General features: G+C 50.5%; 1 protein-coding gene across 1 annotated transcript; it reads right to left on the reverse strand.

The window, feature by feature from the left end:
* Nucleotides 1-5,373: 5,373 nt before the first annotated feature.
* TRIM56 (tripartite motif containing 56) lies at nucleotides 5,374-14,235 on the reverse strand. Its single transcript, XM_061153508.1, has 3 exons — nucleotides 14,078-14,235; nucleotides 13,072-13,193; nucleotides 5,374-12,960 (listed from the first exon to the last, which is right to left on the reverse strand). Exon 3 carries the CDS (start codon nucleotides 12,957-12,959, stop codon nucleotides 10,692-10,694), a length of 2,268 nt encoding a protein of 755 aa, XP_061009491.1. The 5' UTR covers nucleotide 12,960; nucleotides 13,072-13,193; nucleotides 14,078-14,235; the 3' UTR covers nucleotides 5,374-10,691.
* Nucleotides 14,236-23,007: the final 8,772 nt, after the last annotated feature.

Consider the following 23,007-nt stretch of genomic DNA (forward strand, 5'->3'; position numbering starts at 1 on the left):
CGCGTGTTTTCAAGTCTCGGCAGCCTTTCCCCTGCCTCCTGGCGTTCTCCGGTCTCTGTTCTCTTCTCCCGGGATCACACAGGAGCCAGCGGCTGGCCTGGGGCCAACTCCTAGCACTTTCCCTGGGGGTGATGATGCTCACAATGCCTTCCTGGGAACCACACCCCAGTCCATCTCTCCTGGGAGATGTTTTACTTTCTATCTCCCTTTCCACTAACTTCCCACATGACACCATCGCACCCCTCCAAGAGATACCTTTGCCCCAGAGTAGAGCTTCTTTTCAGCTATAAAAGACTTTTTCTGGAAGAGAACCACAGAGGCACAGGAGCTGAGAAGGGAACAGAGGAGCCTGGCTCCCCCTGCCTGAGCCCGGCAGGGCCGGCCTGGGAAGAAGACAGTGCCTGGAGCCCTCATGCCTAGGGTTGCGTAGGCCCTTCCCTAGTTTCCAGCTCAGCTCCCACAGACAAGTGACCTGGGGAGTTCCGCCTGCCTTGGGCTTGGGCCTGGGAGCCTCCCACGTGGTCTGTGGGGTGCCGGCGGTGGGGGCCAGCTGTTTTTTGTTTCTTTTTTACTTTGGACTTCCCTAGTGGCTCGACGGTAAAGAATCTGCCTGCAATGCAGGAAACCCAGGATCGATTCCTGAGTCAGGAAGAGCCCCTGGAGAAGGAAAGGGCAACCCACTCCAGTATCTTGCTGGGAGAATCCCATGAACAGAGCAACCTGGCGGGCTACAGTCCATACTTCAGCTGCTCCTAACTCAGCATGTCTATAACTAAGTTTGCTTTTCTGCCCCCTAACTCCGCAGGAGCTACACTTCACACCTATTTTCCTTTGACTCTATGCCTAATGCATCCTGTATCTGGTGTTTATCCTTACAACATCCTTCCCCTTGTAGTTACACATCAGAAAGAGGGCCACAGAGCCATGGAACTGCCAGACTCCATTACTGGGTTACTGATATCAGCCTGTGACTGTTTTTTGACAAGATCCAAACACCTTTGGTCCTCTTCACTGACCCCCAACTGCGAGCCCTCATCTTATATAAGACCCTAGACTCCTCCCCTAAAGGACTTCCCTGTAGCTCAAATGGGTAAAGAATCTGCCTGCAATGCAGGAGACCAGGGTTCGATCGCTGGGTCGGGAAGATCCCCTGGAGAAGGAAATGACAAGCCACTCCAGTATTCTTGCCTGGAGAATCACACGGACAGAGGAGCCTGTCGGGCTACAGTCTGTGGAGTTGCAAAGAGCCGGCCACAACTGAGCGACCAACACATACACACAGACTCCTCATGAAAGGTGGGCACAGTTCTTGAGGCATATGAGCCTTCTGGGTTCCCCTCTCTGCCGGCTGAGAATTAAAACCACCTTTCTATTTCCTCCAAACCTGTCTCCATATTTTTCATTTGGCTTCGGTGGGCAGAGAAAGCCAAGATTTTGGCCAGCAATAGATGTGGCTCCCAGGAAGGCGTCGTGTGCCTCACCTCACCAGGGAGTGGTAGAGAGTTGGCCCCAGGCCAGCCGTGGCTGGCACTGACCTCTGCCCAGCTCCTCGCCCAGCTCCTGGTGATCCCGTTTACATAATCTAACCTCACCATCAAGAGGAGCTACCCCACCCCCAAGGAGCGGCTGCTGTGAGGGGGCAGGAGGGAAGACTTTATTTTTTGGGGCTCCAAAATCACTGCAGATGGTGACTGCAGCCATGAAATTAAAAGACACTTACTCCTTGGAAGGAAAGTTATGACCAACCTAGATAGCATATTAAAAAGCAGAGACATTACTTTGCTGACAAAGGTCCATCTGGTCAAGGCTATGGTTTTTCCAGTGGTCATGTATGGATGTGAGAGTTGGACTGTGAAGAAAGCTGAGCACCAAAAAATTGATGCTTTTGAACTGTGGTGTTGGAGAAGACTCTTGAGAGTCCCTTGGACTGCAAGGAGATCCAACCAGTCCATCCTGAAGGAGATCAGTCCTGGGTGTTCATTGGAAGGACTGATGCTGAAGCTGAAACTGCAGTATTTTGGCCACCTCAAGCGAAGAGTTGACTCATTGGAAAAGACCCTGATGCTGGGAGGGATTGGGGGCAGGAGGAGAAGGGGACGACAGAGGATGAGATGGCTGGATGGCATCACCGACTCGATAGGCATGAGTCTGAGTAAACTCCGGGAGTTTGTGATGGACAGGGAGGCCTGGTGTGCTGCGATTCATGGGGTTGCAAAGAGTCGGACACGACTGAGCGACTGAACTGAACTGAACTGAACCTCACCACCCCCATCTTTAAATCAAGCATAATAATATTACGTACCTGCTGGACTTTAATATACTTTAATAAATACAGAGCGGATGGAGAGACCTGTCTCTCAGAGGAAATGTTCACACATAACCTTCATTCATTTGTGCATTCATTCATTCAGAGTCTACTGCATCTCACACACTATTCTACAGGCATAGGATGTGTTAGTGCACAAAACAGGCAAAATGCCCCATCCTGGGGCTTGCATTGTACCTGGGGTAGACACTAGGGAATGAGACAAAACAATAAACCATAAGCAGGGTAAATAATCCTATGAGACAGTGTATTGGGAGGTCAAAGTGCTATGAAACGAAGAAAAAGTACAGAGGAGTGAGATTACCATCTTTTTTTTTCCCCAGAAGTTGGATCATTTCACTGTTACTCACGCTTCCTCCTAAGGAAAAGGGATAAATTCTTTTTGCCTCCGGGCCTGCCCCAGCAACATTTCCAGCTCCTCCCCTAGTTCGATCCAATGTTGTGAGTGATAAGGATGAGGTTTTAGCGCAAATTCACTCATTTGCTGTTTTCACTCACCGGTATTTACAGAACACCTGATTATGGAAGGTTCAGTGTGAATCAGAAGTCCTTGACCTGAAGGGTTTTGCAGGTGAGGATGCGTGTGAATAATCGAGGTGAGAAAGTAGTCAGGGCGGCCAGAGATGGGAGGGAAGCGGGTGCTGGAGGGGAGAAGCGAGCGGTCTGAGTGCAGCCACCCTGCGCGTGGACCCGGGGCCTGTTCGCTGGCTCCTTGCTTTGGCTCTTTTCTTCCAATGAGACTGTCCCTAATGTAGGGTTCAAGGCAGAGGAAATAGACGCTACTACTCTTTCTGAAGGGAGACATTTTCTGAATTGACCCGGAAGCAAAAGCAAGACCCCGGAGCCCTGCTCTCCTGACCTCAGTGATGAAGAGAGATGCTGTGACGATCTGTCCAGCTGTGTGCCTGGCCTGTGACACGGCCCCGCTTCCCCACCCTGCAGAGTCTGTGGCCTGGCCACTCGCAGACGGGCCCACGGCCGTGAGCAGAGGCCACGGGCCTGCCGGCTCTGGGGCGGTGACTTCTCCAGTGCAGAGGATGAGAGGGTCATTTCCTAGGCAGGTTGATAAGAAGTGTAGGGGTCCCCAAGGAGAGAGGTCTGGAATACTCAAGGAGGAAGAAAAGACAAACTTTTTACTTTTTTCCTCTACAGTCCTTAGGATTATAGAACAATAATGTATCCTGCCTGAGGACAGTCTTTGGATTAAACCTTCTGGCTAATTCTGTTATCTTAAAATGTAAATTATGGGAGTAGGTCTGGTGAGGCCTTTACAACCTCCAGACATTCTTTGGATTCATTGGAGAGTATATGACTCCATTGCTAACACTAGGAAGAGGGTACTCTTTCTACCCCCTTCTGATGTCTATGTCAGAAGCTTTCTCTATCTCCTTTATACTTTAATAAAACTTTATTACACAAAAGCTCTGAGTGATCCAGCCTCGTCTCTGGCCCCGGATTGAATTCTTCACGTCCAGAGGCCAAGAACTCCGGTGTCTTTGCGTGATTCAGCAACAACCTTTCAAGGAGAGAGCCAGGTTTGAGGGAGGAGGCTCAGCCGCAGGGCTGGGGACCTAGGCCGCGTGTTTCTGACCACAGGCACAGACGCTCCGCCTTGGGGCTTTGGAGCTAGAACAAGCCGTTCTCCCAACACTCAGCGCTCACATGGACCCGCAGGCGCTCCCGCGCCCAGCCCCCTCAGCTGCTGAGTCACCCTCCCCAGGGTTCACAGAGGCGCCGGTCCAGAGCCAGGCTGAGTCATTGGATGATGAATTGCAGAATTCTTATTCAGGCTGTCACAGCAGCAGTGGTGGGCCCTCATCCCCACCTCCCGCCTCCCCACCAGGCCACTTAGAGCATTCTCTTATCACTTGTCATGCCTGCTCCATCTGGGGGAGGGGGTGCTCTGGCAATGAGCACAAGATGGTGTTGGGGTGCACCGGGCACTGCCAAGCTTTCCTTTCTGTGTCTAGATTCTGGACCTGTTTGGGGATGGGTCCTGGCCTGTTAGCTCAGGGAAGAACCTCGGATCTCGTTTCGTTCAGCTCTCTCATCGATGAACAAGGAAACAGACACGGGCTTAGGATTCAGAGCTGCTCGAATCTACAGCTTTGGGGTCAGAAACAAAATCTGCCTCTAGTGAGCAAACCTCCCAGGTCTCGGGTTCCTTGTCTGTAACAGTGCTGGTGGTGGCCGCTTCCATTCTGGCGGTCAACGGGTGTGAAGCTTAGGGAGGCGACCCTCGGTAACTGCTATTTGATCCCTGCATTTGATGGGGAGGACAGAGGTGGAGTGAATTAGAAGTAAGGACCAGGAGAAGGAAATGGCAACCCACTCCAGTATTCTTGCCTGGAAAAGTCCATGGACAGAGGAGCCTGGCGGGCTGCAGTCCATGGGGTTACATGACTGAGCATGTGTGTACGAGGGTGGAGGGAGGTGGGTTGGTAGCAATAAAGTGGTAGAACTAAAAAAAAAAGAAGAAGAAGAAGTAAGGACCGGAGATCTTCCTTCTTCCTGCTCAGGACTCAGAGGGGAGGCTCAAGGACTCCTGGAGGGACTTTGGAGAGCAAGTCAGAGGGGGTAGGTTTAGCCAGTAGGCGGATATTCCTACAGCCTGGATACCTCCCAGCCCTGCAGGGGCCACCCTGGAGTCAGAGACGCAGCAGGTCAGGTGGAGCCCCCAAACCAGAAAACAAGCAGAGACCAGTGATGGGCACAGCCACCCCGCCCTGCACCCTCACTCACCTCCTTCACACACGTCAGGGGTCCTGCTGGGCCAGATCACCTGCTGGCTCCCTCCCACAGAACCTGAGCCTGGAAGATGCAGACCTCTGCCCAGATGGCCCCCCTGTTCTACAGAGGCAGGAGTGGCCCAGGACGAGGACAGGGAACCACAGATGATGACAAGGCCAATCACCCTGTGCCTGAAATGTCTCCAAGGACTCCGGGTAGCATCTTCACAGTCACAGCAGGGAGGGCCATAGTATCTGCTTCCCTTCCCTACCTGGGTGTTGATCGTTCCCCACACGCATGAACCATCTGAGAAAAGGTTCACATTTTTCAAAAGCATTTATTAAGAAAAGGGGGGTGGGGGTGGGAAAAAGGTATAAAGTACACAAAGGAATGAAAGCATTTACAACATAGCTTCTTCAGGCCAGTGGCAGCTAAGAAATATTTGCTGGGCCGACACCAAGGGTATGGAGGCCCCAATTCCATTTTCAATCCCATTTCTCTCAGTTGCTAACCCAACCAGCTCAAAACACCCTCCGAAGAGAAGTCAGATTGCCTTCCAAAACCTCCCCAAACTACTTCCCAGTTGCCTTTACGGCTCTTCTCTGCCTGGCCCCAGGTTCCTTACCTAGGCTTCGGGTGAGGTCAGCCAGACCCTGCTGAGCCCTCTCCACTCTTCTAGTTACTATGTGGTCCCTTAATCTATTTCTGTTCCCATCCGGATTCATTTCATTAAACTACATTCATGAACTACTTGGGCTGGCTTGATCTGCTGCCTTTGGTCAAGTTGCCTGTTTTTCTAAGCCTACATCTGAACTTGCTCTTTCTCCTGTTGGGAACATCTTGAGCAGTGTCTCTGGCAGCTCCCTGTCCCCGTCAGTCCAAGGCTACTGTCTCCCCCAGACAGAACTCTGCACCCCCGTCCAACCTCCCACTTAACTTCCAGGTGGCTCTAGTTTTCAGCTAACCCGTCTAGGTGGTGGTTTAGTCACTAAGTTGTGTCTTGACTCTTGAGGCCTCATCGACTGTAGCTCACCAGGCTCCCCTGTCCATGGGATTCTCCGGGCCAAGAATATTGGAGTGGGTTGCTGTTGCCTTCTCCAGGGGAATCTTCCTGACCCAGGAAGCGAACTCTTCACCGCTGAGCCACCAAGGAAGCTCGGGAGAGATGATCAAAATACCTTGATATTGGCACACACTTATTACATCCTGCCCAGCTCTGGTCACCAACCTCATCAACTTCCTTGGAAGATTTCTGACTTCTCTCTTGGACATCAGCCCCACTGGAATATTATCTCTGTAGAATATTCTATGAATGGCTTTATAGATACAGTAATAATAAGACTATGGCAAAAGGAGAGTGACTCCCTCCCAAATTGTTATCTTCTCTAACTTACAAAAAAAGCAAAACAAAACTGGGCTACTCTTGCCATTTCTTCTACATGTTAGTATACAGGTTAGTATAGCCGGATTCTCAGCTGGCTTTCAGGAGCAGAACTGAGCCTCAGCAAGCTGGCCATTGGTCCCTTCTGCACCTATGGTCACTGTTGAGTCTTAGCAAATGGCTTCTTCAAATAAACGCTGGAAAGCAGAACTGAAGAGTCTTCTCCAACAGAGAAGCAGGTAACAGCTCTACCCAGACATTCTCGAGCCTTTCCCTCACATTACATGCATACCACATCCCCTTTCAGGCTCACCCTGACAGAAAAACATTAACTCAGTACTATGAATACAAGTCGGTTAAAGTTTTTTCTAACCAAGACCTCCAGTTTGAGCTTTAGGGTGTACAAAATTCTCCATGCCGCTCAGCCAGTCCTCACAACAACCCTGTGAGGTGGGCATGGTGGATATTATGATGGGTATTTTACTGATGTAGAAACAGGTCCAGAGAGGTTAGGGAGCTCAACCAATATCACACAGTTGTTGAGTTGGAAGAAGGTGTAAGTGAAAGTCACTCAGTCGTATCTCTTTGCGACCCCATGGACTATACAGGCCATGGAATTCTCCAGGCCAGAATCCTGGAGTGGGTAGCCTTTCCCTTCTCCAGGGGATCTTCCCAACCCAGGGATTGAACCCAGGTCTTCCGCATTGCAGGCAGATTCTTTACCAGCTGAGCCACAAGGGAAGCCAGTACTCAACCCAGATCTCCGCTGCCTCACTCATTTTCCTTTTGCAGGCACAAAAATACGAACGAGGTTCTCTTCTCCCTTTTTCTCTACCTAAATGGCATCCTCCTTTTGTACACAATCTGGGAAGTCCCAAACAGGAAAAGGAATGATGGATCAAGCTAACTGTCACAGTCCAATGCGGGGGTGGGATGGGGGTATGTCATATCTTTCATGATGTTCCTGATTTCTTAACATCTGTAGTTGAAACAAAGAACTCTTCCTCCCCGTGCTGGGTGGTGCTTTCGGCACCAGGATTTGTTAGGATTCCCAGGTCACAGTTGGGAGGCTGGGGATTTTCCTTCCAAAATGATGCTCAATGCTATACTTCCCATCCATTTCACAGTTCCCCACTGCTGTGTGCCTTCCCACCTCGATCGAGCCCCTCACCGGGAAAACGCAGTACTTCTGTCAATCGCCCCAAGCCTGGCTTCCCAGGGCTCTCATAGTGTCCCCCACAACTGCTTCATCTTTAGAACCTCTGTGGGATTCTCTTCCTGTATCCAGGTGGTATTTCCCCTCTGAAGTTCTCTATTCCCACCTCCTGGCTGGAGCCATTCCACCAGCCCAGCTCTCTGCACGCGGTTCCCATGCAGCTCTGCAAAACTGCTGTTCTAACCTGAAGGTATTTATCCCTTAGAGGCCAGAACGCCCCAGGACATATAAACAGTACACCCCGATTTCATCTCTTTTGTGACTCAGAGCTGAGTCACGTTCCTGGAGGCTTAGGATAGGCTGAGTCCACAGTGCCCCCTACTGGAGATTTCCCACAAGCCAAGGTTTTGGACACCTTAGTGGGTCCCACTGTTTACTAAACATGAATTCACTCCACAGATGTTTACTGAGCACCTACTAGGAGCTGTCACTGTGCTGACTCTGTAGAGAGGGATGTAAAGAAGGCAGACACAGTCTCCCCGCTCGTGCAACTCATCCTATACCACCTGGTTCCGCAGAACCACAACTCGGTTTCCCATTGGTCTGAATGAGTTGGTGAACTCAATAAAAAAAAAAAAAAGACCGTCTCTTGCCTCTGGACACTCCACAATGACAGATCATCCATGGGGACCACCTGACCACTGCAAACCTTCCCAGGGAAGATTCCATGGTCAGTCACCAAACAGGCCCCTGATCTGCTGGCCTTTCCTCCCTGCTGGGTCCAGACCCACTGGGATTCTCCCCTTTGCTCCTGCCCTACCCCTACCCCTGCCAGAACAGTCTCCTTTATTCTGACATTCATTTGCAAATCCAGGAGTTATTCTTGAATATCATTTATAGAGGTGTATTTTTCTGCAGCAAGTAGTTAAGCATATATGTTATTTAATGGACAATAGTAACTGAAGTAGAAATGTACATATATGAATAACAGCATGAAATAACTCAAAAAGAACCCAACCTCCCCTGTCACTATTTACACATTCTGAACCTGTTTAAGCTCAGTAAACTATTCAGACATGCTTTGACCTTGTTGCTATAATGATGTGATCAGAAATCCAAAAGATTTTTTTTTTCTGTTATGATTGCATCACAGAACATCATACTCGTCTAAATAGTTCTCATAGTTGTCATACATGAAGGCAGTAACTCATTGTCCTGCTAGACCACAATCAACTTGGCTATTCCTTCCAGAACTGAGCTGTTTCCTGTCAATGACTATTATATACAGCATGGTCACAAATACCTATCTGCAAATTCTTTTCCTTTTTCAATTCTTTTCCCAGAATGTATTCCCCAATGTGAAGTAACTTCATCTTACAATCATTTCTTTGACTCCTGTCAAGTCCTGCCAAACCGATCTCCAGGAAGCAGCATTTATCATGCCAGGAGCCTATTTCCCCATGATATAGCTTCAAAATATTTTTTTGATGAATGCAAATGGTTGATTTTATTTTTCATTTTATGTGTCCTGGCTTGTGTGGATTCCCTTCTGGGGACCCAACTTATTTGGTCCTTTGACCAAGTAGATCTCTTTAAGTCACTGTATACCCTAGAGACTCAGCTCTCAGATCAACGCTCTGTAATTTCCTCCCCTCATCGATTTTTCCTTTAATCTTCATTATTATTTGCTGTGCATACATCTCAAAATTTTATAATTGAATCCATACACTTGACATTGATTATTTCCCCCTTCACTTCATGAAACAAATCAATGCCCTAAGATTTTCTTTTCCTTCCACCTAATGTCCTGTACTTTCCATCTGGACTTGTCCAAAATCTCTCTGGTTCCCATGACCACTCATGGTCCATGACCCTTACATTAAGATTCCCTTTGGTCATCTCTCAACAGCCCCTGGCTAATCATGGCCACCTCCATTCCACCACTGCCATGGCCCATGCAAAGGGCCTGTGGTCACGGCTCACTTCTGACACGATCCCTCCATGCGATTTCCACTCCTCCACCCATCTCAGCGCCACTCCTAACTTCTCAGGTCTTCCAACTGGTTTGGCCCCTGAGTTCCACACCTGGCCTCTAGGATTAGGTGTGTTCCCCACCCATAATAGCAATACAAACAAATGCCTCTAACACTTTAGTTCAGCCAGAATTTCTCAAAAGGAATTGTGCTGGGAAACTAAGAAGGGGCTAAAAACAAACTCCAGGAAGTATTAAGACATCAAAACAGAAGAGACTTTATATTCTACAGAGGTGTGACCCCAGGATGGCTTGGAGGTGAGGATTGGGGTAAGCCCCAGGGTGTCCCCTTCTCTCACACTAGGAACCCTGGGTTTTAAACTCCAGTCCTGTTTTCTAACAGCACATCCTCTTCACGGGCTTTAAGGTAAACATCCTTTGCCCTGGGGTAGTGTCTGTACTTGGTCTCCCATGAAGCCCACCTCGTTCTTCACTGGGGGATGCCACTATTGGGAAAGGAGCCTCAACTTCCCGGCTGTGGCTGAAGGCAATGAATGACCTCAGCCCTTCCATCTCTGCGGTGAAAGATGTCATTGACTGCCGGGTTCAAAATCTCAGGCCCCTGCTAACCTAGCCTGTCCCCTTCCAGCTGAAGAACGGGTTCTCAGCTCTCTTCGGCAAAGTACATAACCGACATACCCTGAGCCCTTCTTGGCTCCAAGGACAATCTCTACCCACCTCCCCAAGCCTCTCCCCGGGCCACCCCATCAGGAATGGTTTTGAAGAAAAACGCAAATCAGAACTAGTTTACATATCTTGGAAACCTAGACTCTATACTAGCGGCAGTGGCAGTCACTCCCCCCAATTCAAAAGCAAGAGGCGTTAATGCCCAGTACCTCTCCAACCCCTCCTCTTCTGCATCTGAGGATTATGGTCATGCCAACCCTGCTTGGTCCCCATCCCTGCATTTGCAGATGGGTTTGGCACTTCACATTGTGAAAAGCTGTCAACCACTGCCCTCTGAGAAAATGCCCTTGGCCGCCACGTGTCCTGGGCGGCCCTGCCTGCCTTCTCCCCCCGTCATTTCCTTCCCCCCACCACCCAGTCCCTCCCCGGTCCCAGCCCTTTAACTGTCAAGAGGGCGGACCCGAAAGACATGGATGGTCCCGTTACTGAGGGACACAACCAGGTACCTGCCATCCACCATGGTGGTCACCCGGGGCTTTTCCAGGCCGTGATAGGCCGTCAGGAAGTCGCCAAGCAGCGCGCCCTTCGGATCGAGGATCACTACCTTGTTGACCTCGCGAAGGGTCAGAAAGATGTAGCCTTTCTTATCCACAGATACGGAGCCCGGCTGGCAGCCGTGCAGGCCGGGTCCCCGGTACTCCCCAACCACCTGACCCAGCCCATCACAGACCACCAAGCTATTCTGCTGCCAATCAGACCCTACAAAATGGCCCTGGGGGCTGGTGGTCAGGAACACCAGCGCCCGAAGGCCCCGGTTGGCCTTGCCCCCGGGGATGAATCGCGTGGCCAGGCTGCCTTCCATGTTGTACACCTCCACGTGGCCGGATACGCTGACCGCCACCCGGTCCCCGCTCGGCATGGCAGCCACGGCGTGGCTGGCCTGACAGAGGCTCAGCGCCCGGCGCCACTGCACCTCGCCGTTGTGGTTGATGAGATAGAGCCGCGCGGCCGCTGAGAAAGCCACGGCATCCTGCAGGGCGGCCACGCTGCATGGGGAGCAGCCCTCGGGCACGGGCACCGCACCCCTGTAGTCGCCATTGAGAGAGAAGCGCTTCAGTGCCCTGTTCTGCTCATCCGCCACCAGGATCTCCCGGGAGCCAAAGGGACAGAGCCCAGTGATCCGGGGGGCACGCTTGTCCCCCGGCATCCGTGTGGGGAAGCTGCAGAAAAAGATGGGCCTGGGCAGGAGGCCGGAGCCCTCCAGGTTTGGCCCGGGGGCGGGGCTGGGCTCCCGGGAGACGGACTTGAGTCTGCCTTTGAACTTCCTCTTCTTGTTGGATCTGCCGCCCCTCGCAGCCTGGGTTCCTCCATCTTCTTGGGGTGTCTGGGCTCTGCCCTCTTTTGGGGTCTTGGCTCCATCTTCCTGGGGCGTCTCAGCTCTCTCCGCCTTGAGGGGCTGGGCTTCATCTTCTTGGGGTGTCTGCGCTCTGTCCTGATTTGGGGTCTGAACTCCATCGCTGCTCTGGGGCTGGGTTGCGTCACCTCCCGGGCTTCGGGCTCCATCCTTCCTGCTGTCCTTCTGCAGCTGCTGCTCCTCAAAGGAGAGCCTCAGCAGGTGGCAGTTCTTGTCCAGGAGCCCAGGATGCAGTTCCAGCTGGGGCAGCTGGCAGGGAGCGGGCCCAGGCACCCAGGGACAGTCTTGCAGCTGTCGGAGCCGCTGGGCGATCGCCCCCTCCAGCGAGAGGATCTCAGCCTCGCGCCCCAGGCTGAGCACCCGACGGGCAAAGGCGGCCGCCTCCCTGGCCACCTGCTCCCGGCCCTCCAGCTCCCCCAGCCGCTCCCGAGCAGCCTCCTCGGCAGCCTCCACGTGGGCCCGCAGCTGCCCGAGCACCTCCTGCTTCTGGGCCAGGAGGGCCCTGAGGACCCCCTCAGCCGCCTCCTCCACCTGCATGACTACCTTGGCCGCCTGCTCCCGCAGCCGGGCCAAGGCTTCCTTTTCGGCCAGCCGGGTGGCCTCCAACTCGGCCAGGTTGTTGTCCACGCCGGCCAGCAGCTCCTCAAGGCCTGGCTTCCGGGCGCGCACAGCCTCAGCCAGGGGCAGGCAGGGGTGGTCCAGGTGAGGGTCCAGGCGACACTCTCGGCACAGCAGCTGGGAGCAGGGCTGGCACAGGAAGCGCAGGGCCTCCCCGGGGTGCTGGGGACACTGGGCCGCCTGGCGCTCCCGGGCCTCCTCGTCGTACCACCCCGCCCTGTAGCCCACCAGGTCCACCACCCGATGGCTGTGGGTCTGCCGGGTGCACCGGTGCCCGTCGGCACAGGCCTGGCACAGGTCGTCGGCGCAGTCCAGGCAGCGGGCAGTGGCCGGCCCCCCGGCGCTGGCGCCCCCCATCAGGGGGCACAGGGCACAGGCAGGCTTCCCTGCCCGCAGGTCGCCGCCGGCCCGGGCCTTCACCAAATCCAGGAGTCCGTTGACAAAGAAGTTGGTCTTGAAGGCGGCCACGCCTGCGGGCGGCACGGGCACGGACTCGCGGCACTCGGGGCATCGGAGGCGGCCGCCCTCGGCCAGCTGTGCCAGGCAGTCCTGGCAGTAGGTGTGCAGGCAGGGCAGCGTTTTGGGCACCTGCAGTTGCTCCAGGCAGATTTTACAGGCCAGGAAGTCGCTGCTCAGGGCCTCCAGGAGGGAGGGTGAGGAGCCCTGGGAAACCATTCTGCAAGCAAGAGGTCGAGGTCAGAGGTCAGAGGGCACTCCTGAAGCGGCCGCCCTCTGCCCTCCCACCTCTCCCCCATACTCAAGAGCCCCACCAGGTCTGGGGTCTCACCTGAATGGCCGGGAATTTTCTTGCCGTCTCTGGAGCTAAAGAACTGCCTCCCTCCTCCGTACAGACATTCAGAAATGCGAAAAAGTAAAGGCTGCCTTGGCGCGGGTCAGGCCCTGTGAGATCTGAAGAGACCAAAAGGCCGGGCCTTAGAGAGCCCATGGGGTAATGATGGGTGCCCCTCCCTGCCCGCCCCGCTATTGACAGGCCTTGTGGCACATGGGGTGAGAGTCTGGTGTGAACAGACCCCTGGGCACCCTGCTGGGTGAGAGCTGCCGGGCAGGGGTGGGGGGGCAGGGAGGACACAGCTGAGGGTCCAGAGGGGCAGAGTCCCCTTGATTCCTGGCAGGTGGGGCGGAACAACGGGCTTCAATTGCTGGGGCCCCAAGTTCCAGGGTCGGGTACACCTGCCTCCTGGAACCACCCCCCCCCCACAGCAGCAGCATCATCACAGGAACTGGGGGCCCCCCCACTTCCTGCCCCGACTGCCCCGCAATGGGCTCTGGAGAAGTCAGAGGGGAGGCCGAGGGGAAGGGGCTGCCAGGCTCTTTCCTTACAGCTTCTCGGACTCTGGGTCCGAGCCCCGGCTCTCCCAGCCCTTCTCTCTCCCCCAGCCCTTTTCTTTCCGCCAGTCTTGCTGCTGGAGGCCTCCTCCTTTCCGAGGAGCCTCTGGAGGGTCGGAGTCACGTGAGGCTCCGTCTGTGAATGCCCCCAGCATCCGGCACAGTGGCCGGTGAAATACTTGATAAAGAAACTTGGGGCGTTTTCCCCAAACTTCCAGAAAGTAGGGGCCGGGGGAGGGGGGTGGGCAGCGCTGAGTGGGAAGGGGGGGGTGGTCTTCCCAAGGAGACCTCAGCTCTCTGGCCCCAAAAAGAGGAGCCTCCCCTCTGCTCCCGCCCTCTGGGTCTCCGTCCCCCTCCCCTCCCTTCCTCTTCCTCCGGCCGGCTCCCTTCCCCCACCCCCTCCAGTCCGCCCCTCCCTCCAGCCGCCCCCCAAGCCCCCTCCTTACCTAGCTTGGGCTCCAGGACCCAGAGCTGGGGGACCCCCCGCCCCGCCCCTCGGAGGCCCTGATGCGGCTGTTGCCGGGCTCCTGAAAGAGAAACAAAACTGAAACTAATTGTACTTCTGCAACTTCCGTCCCAGGCCCGGGACACGGACTAGAACGGCCGCAGGCCCCGCCCTCTTCCCTCCCCAGCCTGGACCTCTTCCTCGGGGGGGCCTTCCCCCACTGGCGGGGCGCAGTCCCCGCCCGCAGGCTCCCGGCTTCGTGGGGGCCGGGTCAGCTTTCGCGGCTGGAGTCTCCGAGGTCGGCCTGTCCGTTTGAGCCTGGGGATTTGCTCAGCCTGCTAAGTGTGTCTGTCGCAAGGGCACGGCAGCTGCCTGAGGATATCCTCCGAGGGAAGAAATGAGAGATCTTAGGTGATTCTCGGAGGCGCAGGGTAACCAGAGCCCGGGCCTCAGGCCAGGCTCCCAGGGCTGCAGCATATTTGCAAATCCAGCCCTAGGTGAGACCCTTCTACCACAATTCTTTGCTGAGATTTGGGAGGGAGATCGAAATGAGGAATGGGCGAGGGCTCCCTGGAGGAGGTGTCCCTTGAGATGAGTCAGAAGAGTGCACAGGGGTTGGGGATCACCAGAGAAGAATGCAGGGAAGGGCATTCCAGGAATTGGGAACAGCGAGTTCCTGGACCCAGAGGATGAGATACCACATACTCTGCTGGGGTTCCCAAGTAATTCAGGATGGTTTGTGGGAGAACTTATAGTTGCCAGGCGGAAGGATGGGGGAAGAGATAGGGAGTTTGGGCACGGACATGTATACACTGCCATGTTTAAAATGGATAACCAACAAGTCCTACTTATAGCATAGGGCACTCAGTGTTATGTGGCAGCCTGGATTGGAGGGGAGTTTAGGGAAGATTAGATACATGTATATGGGCTTCCCAGGTGGAGCGGTGGTAAAGAATCCACCTGCCGATGCTGGAGATGCAAGAGATGCAGGTTCTATATTCCAGGGAAGATCATCTGGAGTAAGAAATAGCAACCCACTCCAGTACTCTTGCTTGGAGAATTCCATGGACAGAGGAGCCTGGCGGGCCACAATCCATGGGGTCACAAAGAGTCGGACATGTCTGAGCACGCATGCACAGATACGTGTATATTTATGGCTGAGTCCCTTTGCAGTCCACCTGTTATCACAATGTTGTGATAACACAACATTGCTAACCGGCTGTACCCCAATACAAAATTTAAAAAGTTAAAAAATAAAAAAGGAACGATGTGTGGGAAAGGAACGTGTCGGTAGTAGCAGATGATGTCACCGAGGAAGCAGCGGCTGGATCACAGAGAGTCTTATGGTCTACATGACAGAGTCTGAGATTTATCCCCAAAGCCAAAAGAAGCCACTGAAGGATATTTCCCCCAACACCTTCTGGAAATTATGAAGCACAAAGGAGTTGAAAGAATTGCAACAAACACCCCCATGTCTATCCCCTAGTTTCTGCAGTTAACACCTTGCCATAGTTGATTCATCACACAGCTACCCAGGTAGGCATCCGTTTATTCACAGGGACGGGATTTCAGGAAGAAACACAACCGGTGAGAACTCACTCTGGCATCAGCCAAGAGAACAGAGGGGAGCTTGTTTTCCAAGTGGAAAGCGGAGGGATCTGAGCTGACACTACGCCACTAGGGGCAGGGTGGGCGGGGAGGAGGGAAGCCTCAGGTGTGAGCAAGCTGGTGCAGGTGACAACAGCTGGGGTCTTGTAATTGGCCCTGCACGGGAGATGACAGAAGGAGAGTAGGAAGTCCTTTGGGTTTTGCAGGCCTGGAGGTCAGCACAGAGAGCTCGGCGGGTTGATAACCCAGGCTTGTGACTTTTCCGGACTTTTCCAGTGAATCCCTGGTTTTGATGAAGTTCGCCCAACAGAGTCCAAAGTGAGAAGAGCAGGGCTGAGATGCACTAGGAAAACATGTTCAAGGGCAAGTGGGGGAAGGGCCTGGGGCGAGAAGAGGCTGAGGGGTACTTCCAGAGACGTAGGTGGAAATCCAGGAGAGAGAAGGTCCCACGAGCCTCGGCTGCAGGATGCAGGAGGCGGTCATCACGGCCGAGTGCTGCAGACTGGACGGTCAGCCATGATGAGCACAGAAAAACGTGCTGACCACGCGTGTCCCCAAGTGTGTGTACACACCTGCACACGCGTACAGACCCCGTGTGTGCTTGTCTGTGCGCAGTCAAGGAAGATCTTCTGGATGGCTACCTAGTGGCTCAGTGGTAAAGAATCCGCCTGCCAATGTAGGAGACGTGGGTTCGATCCCTGGGTCTGGAAGATCCCCCGGAGGAGAGCATGGCAACCCACTCCAGTATTTTTGCCTGGGAAACCCCATGGGCAGAGAAGCCTGGTGGGCTACAGTCCATGGGGTTGCAGAAGAGTCAGACATGACAGCAACTAAAGAACTTCAACAGCTGCTAGACAGCATGCCATATATATGTGCAATATACAAAGATCAACAAGATAGTTTCCCTACCCATGGGCAGTTTATAATCCCTGATGGTCCAGTGGATAGGACTTTGTGCTTCCACTGCAGGGGGCACGGGTCAGATCTTTGGTTGGGGAATTAAGATACCCCTGGAGTGGGTTGCCGTTTCCTTCTTCAGGGGATCTTCCCGACCCAGGGATCAAACCCACATCTCCTTCATTGGCAGGTGAGTTCTTTACCCCTAGGGCACCAAACGTAACCTGATTTAATCCTCACAGTAACCTCATAAGGTAGGTAGCATTCTTGCCCCCATTTTACAGATGAGGAAACTGAGTAATAGAATAAGTCACCCAAGGTCACACAAAATGCTGTGGCAACACAGAGGGAAAGTTTGATTTCTCCTGGAATGGCGGAGGTGGTGGTGGTTGTGTGGGAATCAGGAAGTCTTCGTGAAAGAAGCAGCATTATAATCACCGCCCTTCCCTCACCCCAAACATTGAACAATTGTTTAAAGTGCCTACAGTGTGCAGCAGACCCCAGGAAATTGGTTTCTTCTGCTTGAAATCAGGCATCCAAATCAAGGGATAACTCAGCTTACAACTGAGTGGTTAAGTGTTACCATGGAGACCTGGCGAGAAGGCGGAGTTCCTTCCAGATGCTGGGGGTTCCTCAAGAAGCCTCTGCTGCTGGGTGTTCTGATAAGATGGGAGTTGCAGGTGGGTGGAGGGATGTGGCAGGAGATGGGAGCATGCAGGCAGAACAAACTTCACAATTTCTTGTTGAGAATCCTGAAAGATCTTAAGGTAATGGAGAGCCATTATAGAATTTTTATTAGGCAAGTTTGGACTTGTTCTGCAGGCACTTGGGGGCAAGATTAAAAGCAAAGGTTTTTGATCTTAATTTATATAAATATGCATAATTTAAAATAAAATTTAAAAGACTCATGTCATCATTATAACAAAATAACTTTTTTTTCCTATGTGTATTTCCTCTGGTCTCTGTTCATGTAAGTATATTTTACACAACTGTGCGTATATATTTATACATATTTGACATAGTTGTATTTACAGTGTACATGTACTTTTTGTCTGCTTGTCAATCATAATACATATGCATCTTAGGGTTGGGAAATTCTCCTGAAGTATTTTGTTGATTCTCTCCCCTCTGCTTTCTCCGTTTTCCCATCTGGAACTTCCATCATTCAGATGTTGCATCTCCCAGATGGTCTTCTAATTTTATATTTAATCTTATTTTTTTCTTTCTTCTTTTTTTTTTTTTACTACTTTCTGGGAGGTTTCTTCTAACTTAAACTTTCGGTCCTTGTGCTTTTTCAAATCTGCTGCCACAATGCTAATTCATGAGTTCCTTTTATCGTTTATGTCTCTGAGGATGTAAATGATAGTATTGTTATTGTCGTTGCTGTGGCTGGTGGTATGTGTGTGTGTGTGTGTGTGTGTGTGAGAGAGTGTTTTCTTCGTCTTGCACAGTATCTGTTACTTCCAAGTTGTGGTTTCCTTCCCCCCCTCTTTCCCTTCCTTCCTTCTTCTTTAGGTGACTGTAGTATTTACTGTTTTATAGTTTCTTTTTTAAATTGTTTTATATTTTTAAATTAGCTTTCTGAAGTATAATTTATGTACAATGAAAACCATCAATTTACATGAAGAGCTCAATGATTCTTGCCAATGTATACAGTTAAATAATTACCAACACAATTACACTATACAATAGTACAATATAAAAATAAGGAAATTGACATTGGCGCGATGCTGTGAGCTTGACTACAGACCTCATTCAGATTTCACCAGTTTTCACGTGTACTCAAGTGTGTGTGCATCTGTTGTGCATGTGTGTGCTCAGTCGCTCAGTCATGTCCGACTCTTTATGACCTCAAGGGCTGTAGCCTGCCAGGCTCCTCTGTCCATGGAATTTTCCAGCAAGAATACTGGATTGGGTTGCCATTTCTTATTCCAGGGGATCTTCCCAACCCAGGGATAGAGCCCCCATCTCTTGCGTCTCCTGCATTGGCAGGTGAATTCTTTACCACTGTACCACCTGGGTAGCCCCCTGTTACTGGGTATTAGTTCTATGCAATTTTATCACAAGTATAACCACCATGCACCCACCACAATAATCAACACAAAACTGTCCATTAACACAGAGAAACTGTGTTCCTTCTACACTGCCTTCTCTTGTGTTAAAAATATTTTTATTGGGACTTCCCTGATGGTCCAGTGGTTAAGAATCCACCTTCCAATGCAGAGGGCACAGGTTCTACCCCTGGTCAGGGAACTAAGAGCCCACATTTAGTGGGGTAATTATGCCCAGGGGCTACAACTAGAGAACCCAATCAGAGAAGCCCCTGCATGCTGCAACAAAGACAGATCAGCCAGAATATATATATAAGGTGTAACTGATAAATTCTTTACAATATTTCTATTGTATTATTTTAATTCCACTGTTTCTATGTTTCTAAGCTCATTTCTTGGTGATTGCTCTAGGAACTACAATATGAATTTTTAACTTATGAGAAACTATTTCAGATTTATAATGATTTAAATTCAATAAAGTATAGCAATGTAGTTATATTTCTTCCCCTTCTTTATTCTTTTTGTCAAATCTATTACATCTACGTGTGTTAAAAACCTGACAATATAGCCCTATAATAATTATTTAAACAACTTCATTTTTAAAAGACAGTAAGGGAAGGAAAGATATAGATCAGTGTTTTGATTTACCCACGAGTTTACCATTCCCTGTATTCTTCTTTCCTGTGACTTAAACCTACTATCCAGGGTCCTTCCTTATCAATCTGAAGGACTTCCTTCTGTAAAACAGGTTGACTAGCAACGACTTCCGTTTGTATTTATCTGAGAATGTCTTTATTTTTTTTAATTAAATTTTAAATGAGAAATTTATTTAAACAAGATGTTTAACTCAAAGAGAAAACCTTTCCTTAAAAGGAGTTTCTCACTAAAGACAAAATACCATACATGTAACAACTACATACTTTAAAAAGTTACAAAACAGCCCTTGATTTTTATAATGACAAACGAAGAACATTGAAATTCTCCAAACAAGTTATGAAGATTTTATTATTATTATTTTTTGTTGAATAGCAAAAGCTAATAACCTTTTGAAATATGAAGATGTCTCCCCTGGTTTTTTACTTTCTGCCAGCTCCCCTGTTTTCCGGAGGAAACTGACATGCAGGTCTCCCGGGACATTGTTGTTCAGTCGCTAAGTCGGGTCCAACTCTTTATGACCCCAAGCATCCCTCTCCTTCACAATCTCCCCGAGTTTCCTCAAATTCATGACCATTGAGTCAGTGATGCTATCTAACCATCTCATCTCACAAAATACTTATCATTATTTCCCAGACAAGTATCATTAAAAAGAACCATTACATTCTGGAAGTAGTTATGCTTCCAATATAGTTTCAAATGAAATTATTAGATAATAGTCACTTAAAAGTAAAATTATAGAGGCAGACCCCACCTGGGGCCCTGCGACAACATGGGCTGGCTGTCTGCTTTAGGTTTGTATGTGTCCTAAACCCATCAGGCTGGAGGTGTCCACTTTCTCTGAGAAGCATGACTGATGCTTATCTCTTGCTCCAAAGGAATCCTGCCTCCCGCTCTCCAAGCAAGTCAGGTCGCAGTCTCCAAATGCCTGCTCACCTTCTGTATGTCAAGCTGCCAACGCAGTCCCAGTTTTCTTGTTGGTGTGAGTCTTGGAGTCACTCAGTCTTATAGCAACTAAAGTTGCTCTGAGTCATTCAAACTCCATCTGATCTCTGATCAGCCAGCCGTCATAGCCAGCACCAAAGACCCCGGGATCAGATGCCCAGTGACAGCAAAACCTGCCTGGCAACGCAGGTTGATAGTCGGTTCCTTTTATCTTTCACACTCATCGACTTCAGTAATACTTTTTTAAATCTTTTTTTTTTTTTTTTTAAGATCCCAGCCTCACAGTGGTAAAGAAGACTGCTCCTTGATAGTCAGAACCTTGTAAAATGTTGGGAGCATCTCTGAGATGAAACTTCACTTCCACTCATAGGCGCTGCAGGTGACATGTGTGAAGGGACTTTCTTGGCCTTGATCCTAGACTTAGGAGAAAAGGGTAAATAATCAAGACTTTTAAAGGTCCAAGCCAAGATTCCTTTAGAGCATGTGCACATAAAAGGTAAGCTTTTCATCTTAGTTTGTGTAATACCGCATACCTGAAGAGGCTGACGGGCTTAAATGTTCACCTCTTGCTGCACCTATGCAAACAGTCAGGCCAAAATTCAAGGAGGCACCTATGACTATTCTGACTATTCAAACTCTTGATCACTCCTTTCTCAAAACTTGTTCTGCTCTCGACTGCTCCTCCCTCTCCCTCTGGGACCACGCCCCTTCTCGGGAGGTCCATTCTGGTCTCTGGGAGCCAGGGCGAGCCTTAGGCTCCCCGCCCCATCCATCCTGAGCTGTCGTTCCCTCCTAGGCCCATCAGGGGGAGCTCTATCCCTGCTGAAGCTGCATTCTGGAACACGGTCCGTCGCCTTGCGGAGGGTACAAACCACCTCTCCTTGTTTCTTTCTGGGCTTTGCTAGTGCCTGTCAACCTGTAGGCTGCCCTTGCCAATCATCGGAGGCCCTTGCCCCCTTATTCTTGTACACCCCCTTCCTGCATACTCCCTCTTATACTAGAATGTCTCTCTCCAAGATTCCTTCCTCAGGTGCAAAATCTAAAAGAACCCACCAAATGTCAGTAATCAACATATATGACATTTTAATAACTATAATGAATGCAAAATTACATCATGAACAAATTACCAAAAATTTAAGTCAAGACGGAATCAGTATTACTGATTTTTTTCCTTTGGTCTCAGGCTTCAATCTGGCTCAGCCGGGCACGGCTGGGTTTCACCCCCCACCACTTAGTCAAGGACGTGGCTTCTGTTTTTGCCTCTTCCCTGCAGAATCACCTTTCTTCTCGCCCCTGGATGCTTCTTTAGCATATTTCCTGTCTTAAAACAAAAGAAAACCAGTCCCCCTCCTGACCTCGCCTGCCCTACCATTCTCTGTCTTGTTTTCCTTTTTCTCTGGAACTGACTACAATTGGGCTTTTGTTCTCAATGCTCCCTGGGAAGCGGCTCTGGTCAAGGTCACCAACGACCTTCACCTCGTCTGTGCTCCTCTTATTCTGCATCTGGCAGAGGAGATCCAGACTCCTTGAAACTTTCCTCTTGGCGTGTCGGCCTCCTGGATCCCTGGCTGTCTTCCTACTCCCTTCCCCACATCTTCTCTGGATTATCCTATCTTCCTGACCCTAAACGTCAGAGGCACTTGCAACCATTCCCTCACACTGCCCAGGGCAGAGGGAGAAGAGTCATAAATCTCAGTATTTAAAGCCTTTTAATGGTTAGCCAGATCATTCAAGGCATTCAGACAAATAGCTGTCACTCACCATTCCAAGTGTGAGAAGGTGGTAAGATCCAGGAAAAGTACCTAGTGGAAAAACAAGTGGGGAATGCCCGCCCAATGTTGCCATCAGTGAGATCTATGTGACCTCTTGCAATGTGATTTAGACTGAGAAATATATATTGGATCTTTGTCCACAGTTCCGGGGACAGAACTCCTAAAATCTTTGGAATTTCCTAAGTGATTAGAGCCTTGAAAGTGTCTTTTGTTAGGTTCCAGAGATGACTTTTGGACCCCACCTAAGGTTGGGGGCTGGTTGCCTGAAGAACCAACCAGGTGGTTAAAGGGTTAAAACTTTCAGTCCCACCTCCCTGACCTCCAGGGAGGGGAAAGGGGCTGGAGGTTGAATCAACTGTCAACTGCAGTGATTCAATCAAAGACACCTAAGTAATGGAACTTCCTTAAAAGCCCCAAAGGACACGGTTTGGAGAGCTTCCAAGTTGGTGAACCAGAACTTTTCCACAGGCTGCTGGGCCAGCCCCAAACTTCATGGGGACAGAAGCTCCTTTATTCAGGAACTTGTCCTGCGTATCTCTTCATTTGGCTGTTGATCCATATCTTTTATTATCCTTTGTAATAAACCTGTAATCTATTGAATAAATGTTTCCTGAGTTCCTTGAGCTACTCTAGCAAGTTAACTCAACCTAAGGAGGAAGTCATGGGAACCTCTGATTTATACCTAGTTGATGAGAAGTATAGATGACAACCTGGACTTGGGATTAGCATCCGAAGTGGAGGGCAGCCCTGTGGGAGTGAACACTTTACTTACAGAATCAGACGCTGTCTCCAGGTAGACAGTGTCAGAATTGAATTGAATAGTAAGACACACCCAGTTGGTGTCAAAGAATTGCTTGTTGATGTGGGGAAAACTCAACACACACACACAGGAGGTTGATGATCAAAACCTTTACTCCTTAGAGAAAAGGCTTAAACTCCCTTGAGGGACTTTAAAGTTTTGAATAAAAGGCAAAATATACTATCCTCATGGATATGATGACTTA

Source organism: Dama dama, chromosome 10 (assembly GCF_033118175.1).
Source record: "Dama dama isolate Ldn47 chromosome 10, ASM3311817v1, whole genome shotgun sequence".
NCBI classification, from domain to species: domain Eukaryota; kingdom Metazoa; phylum Chordata; class Mammalia; order Artiodactyla; family Cervidae; genus Dama; species Dama dama.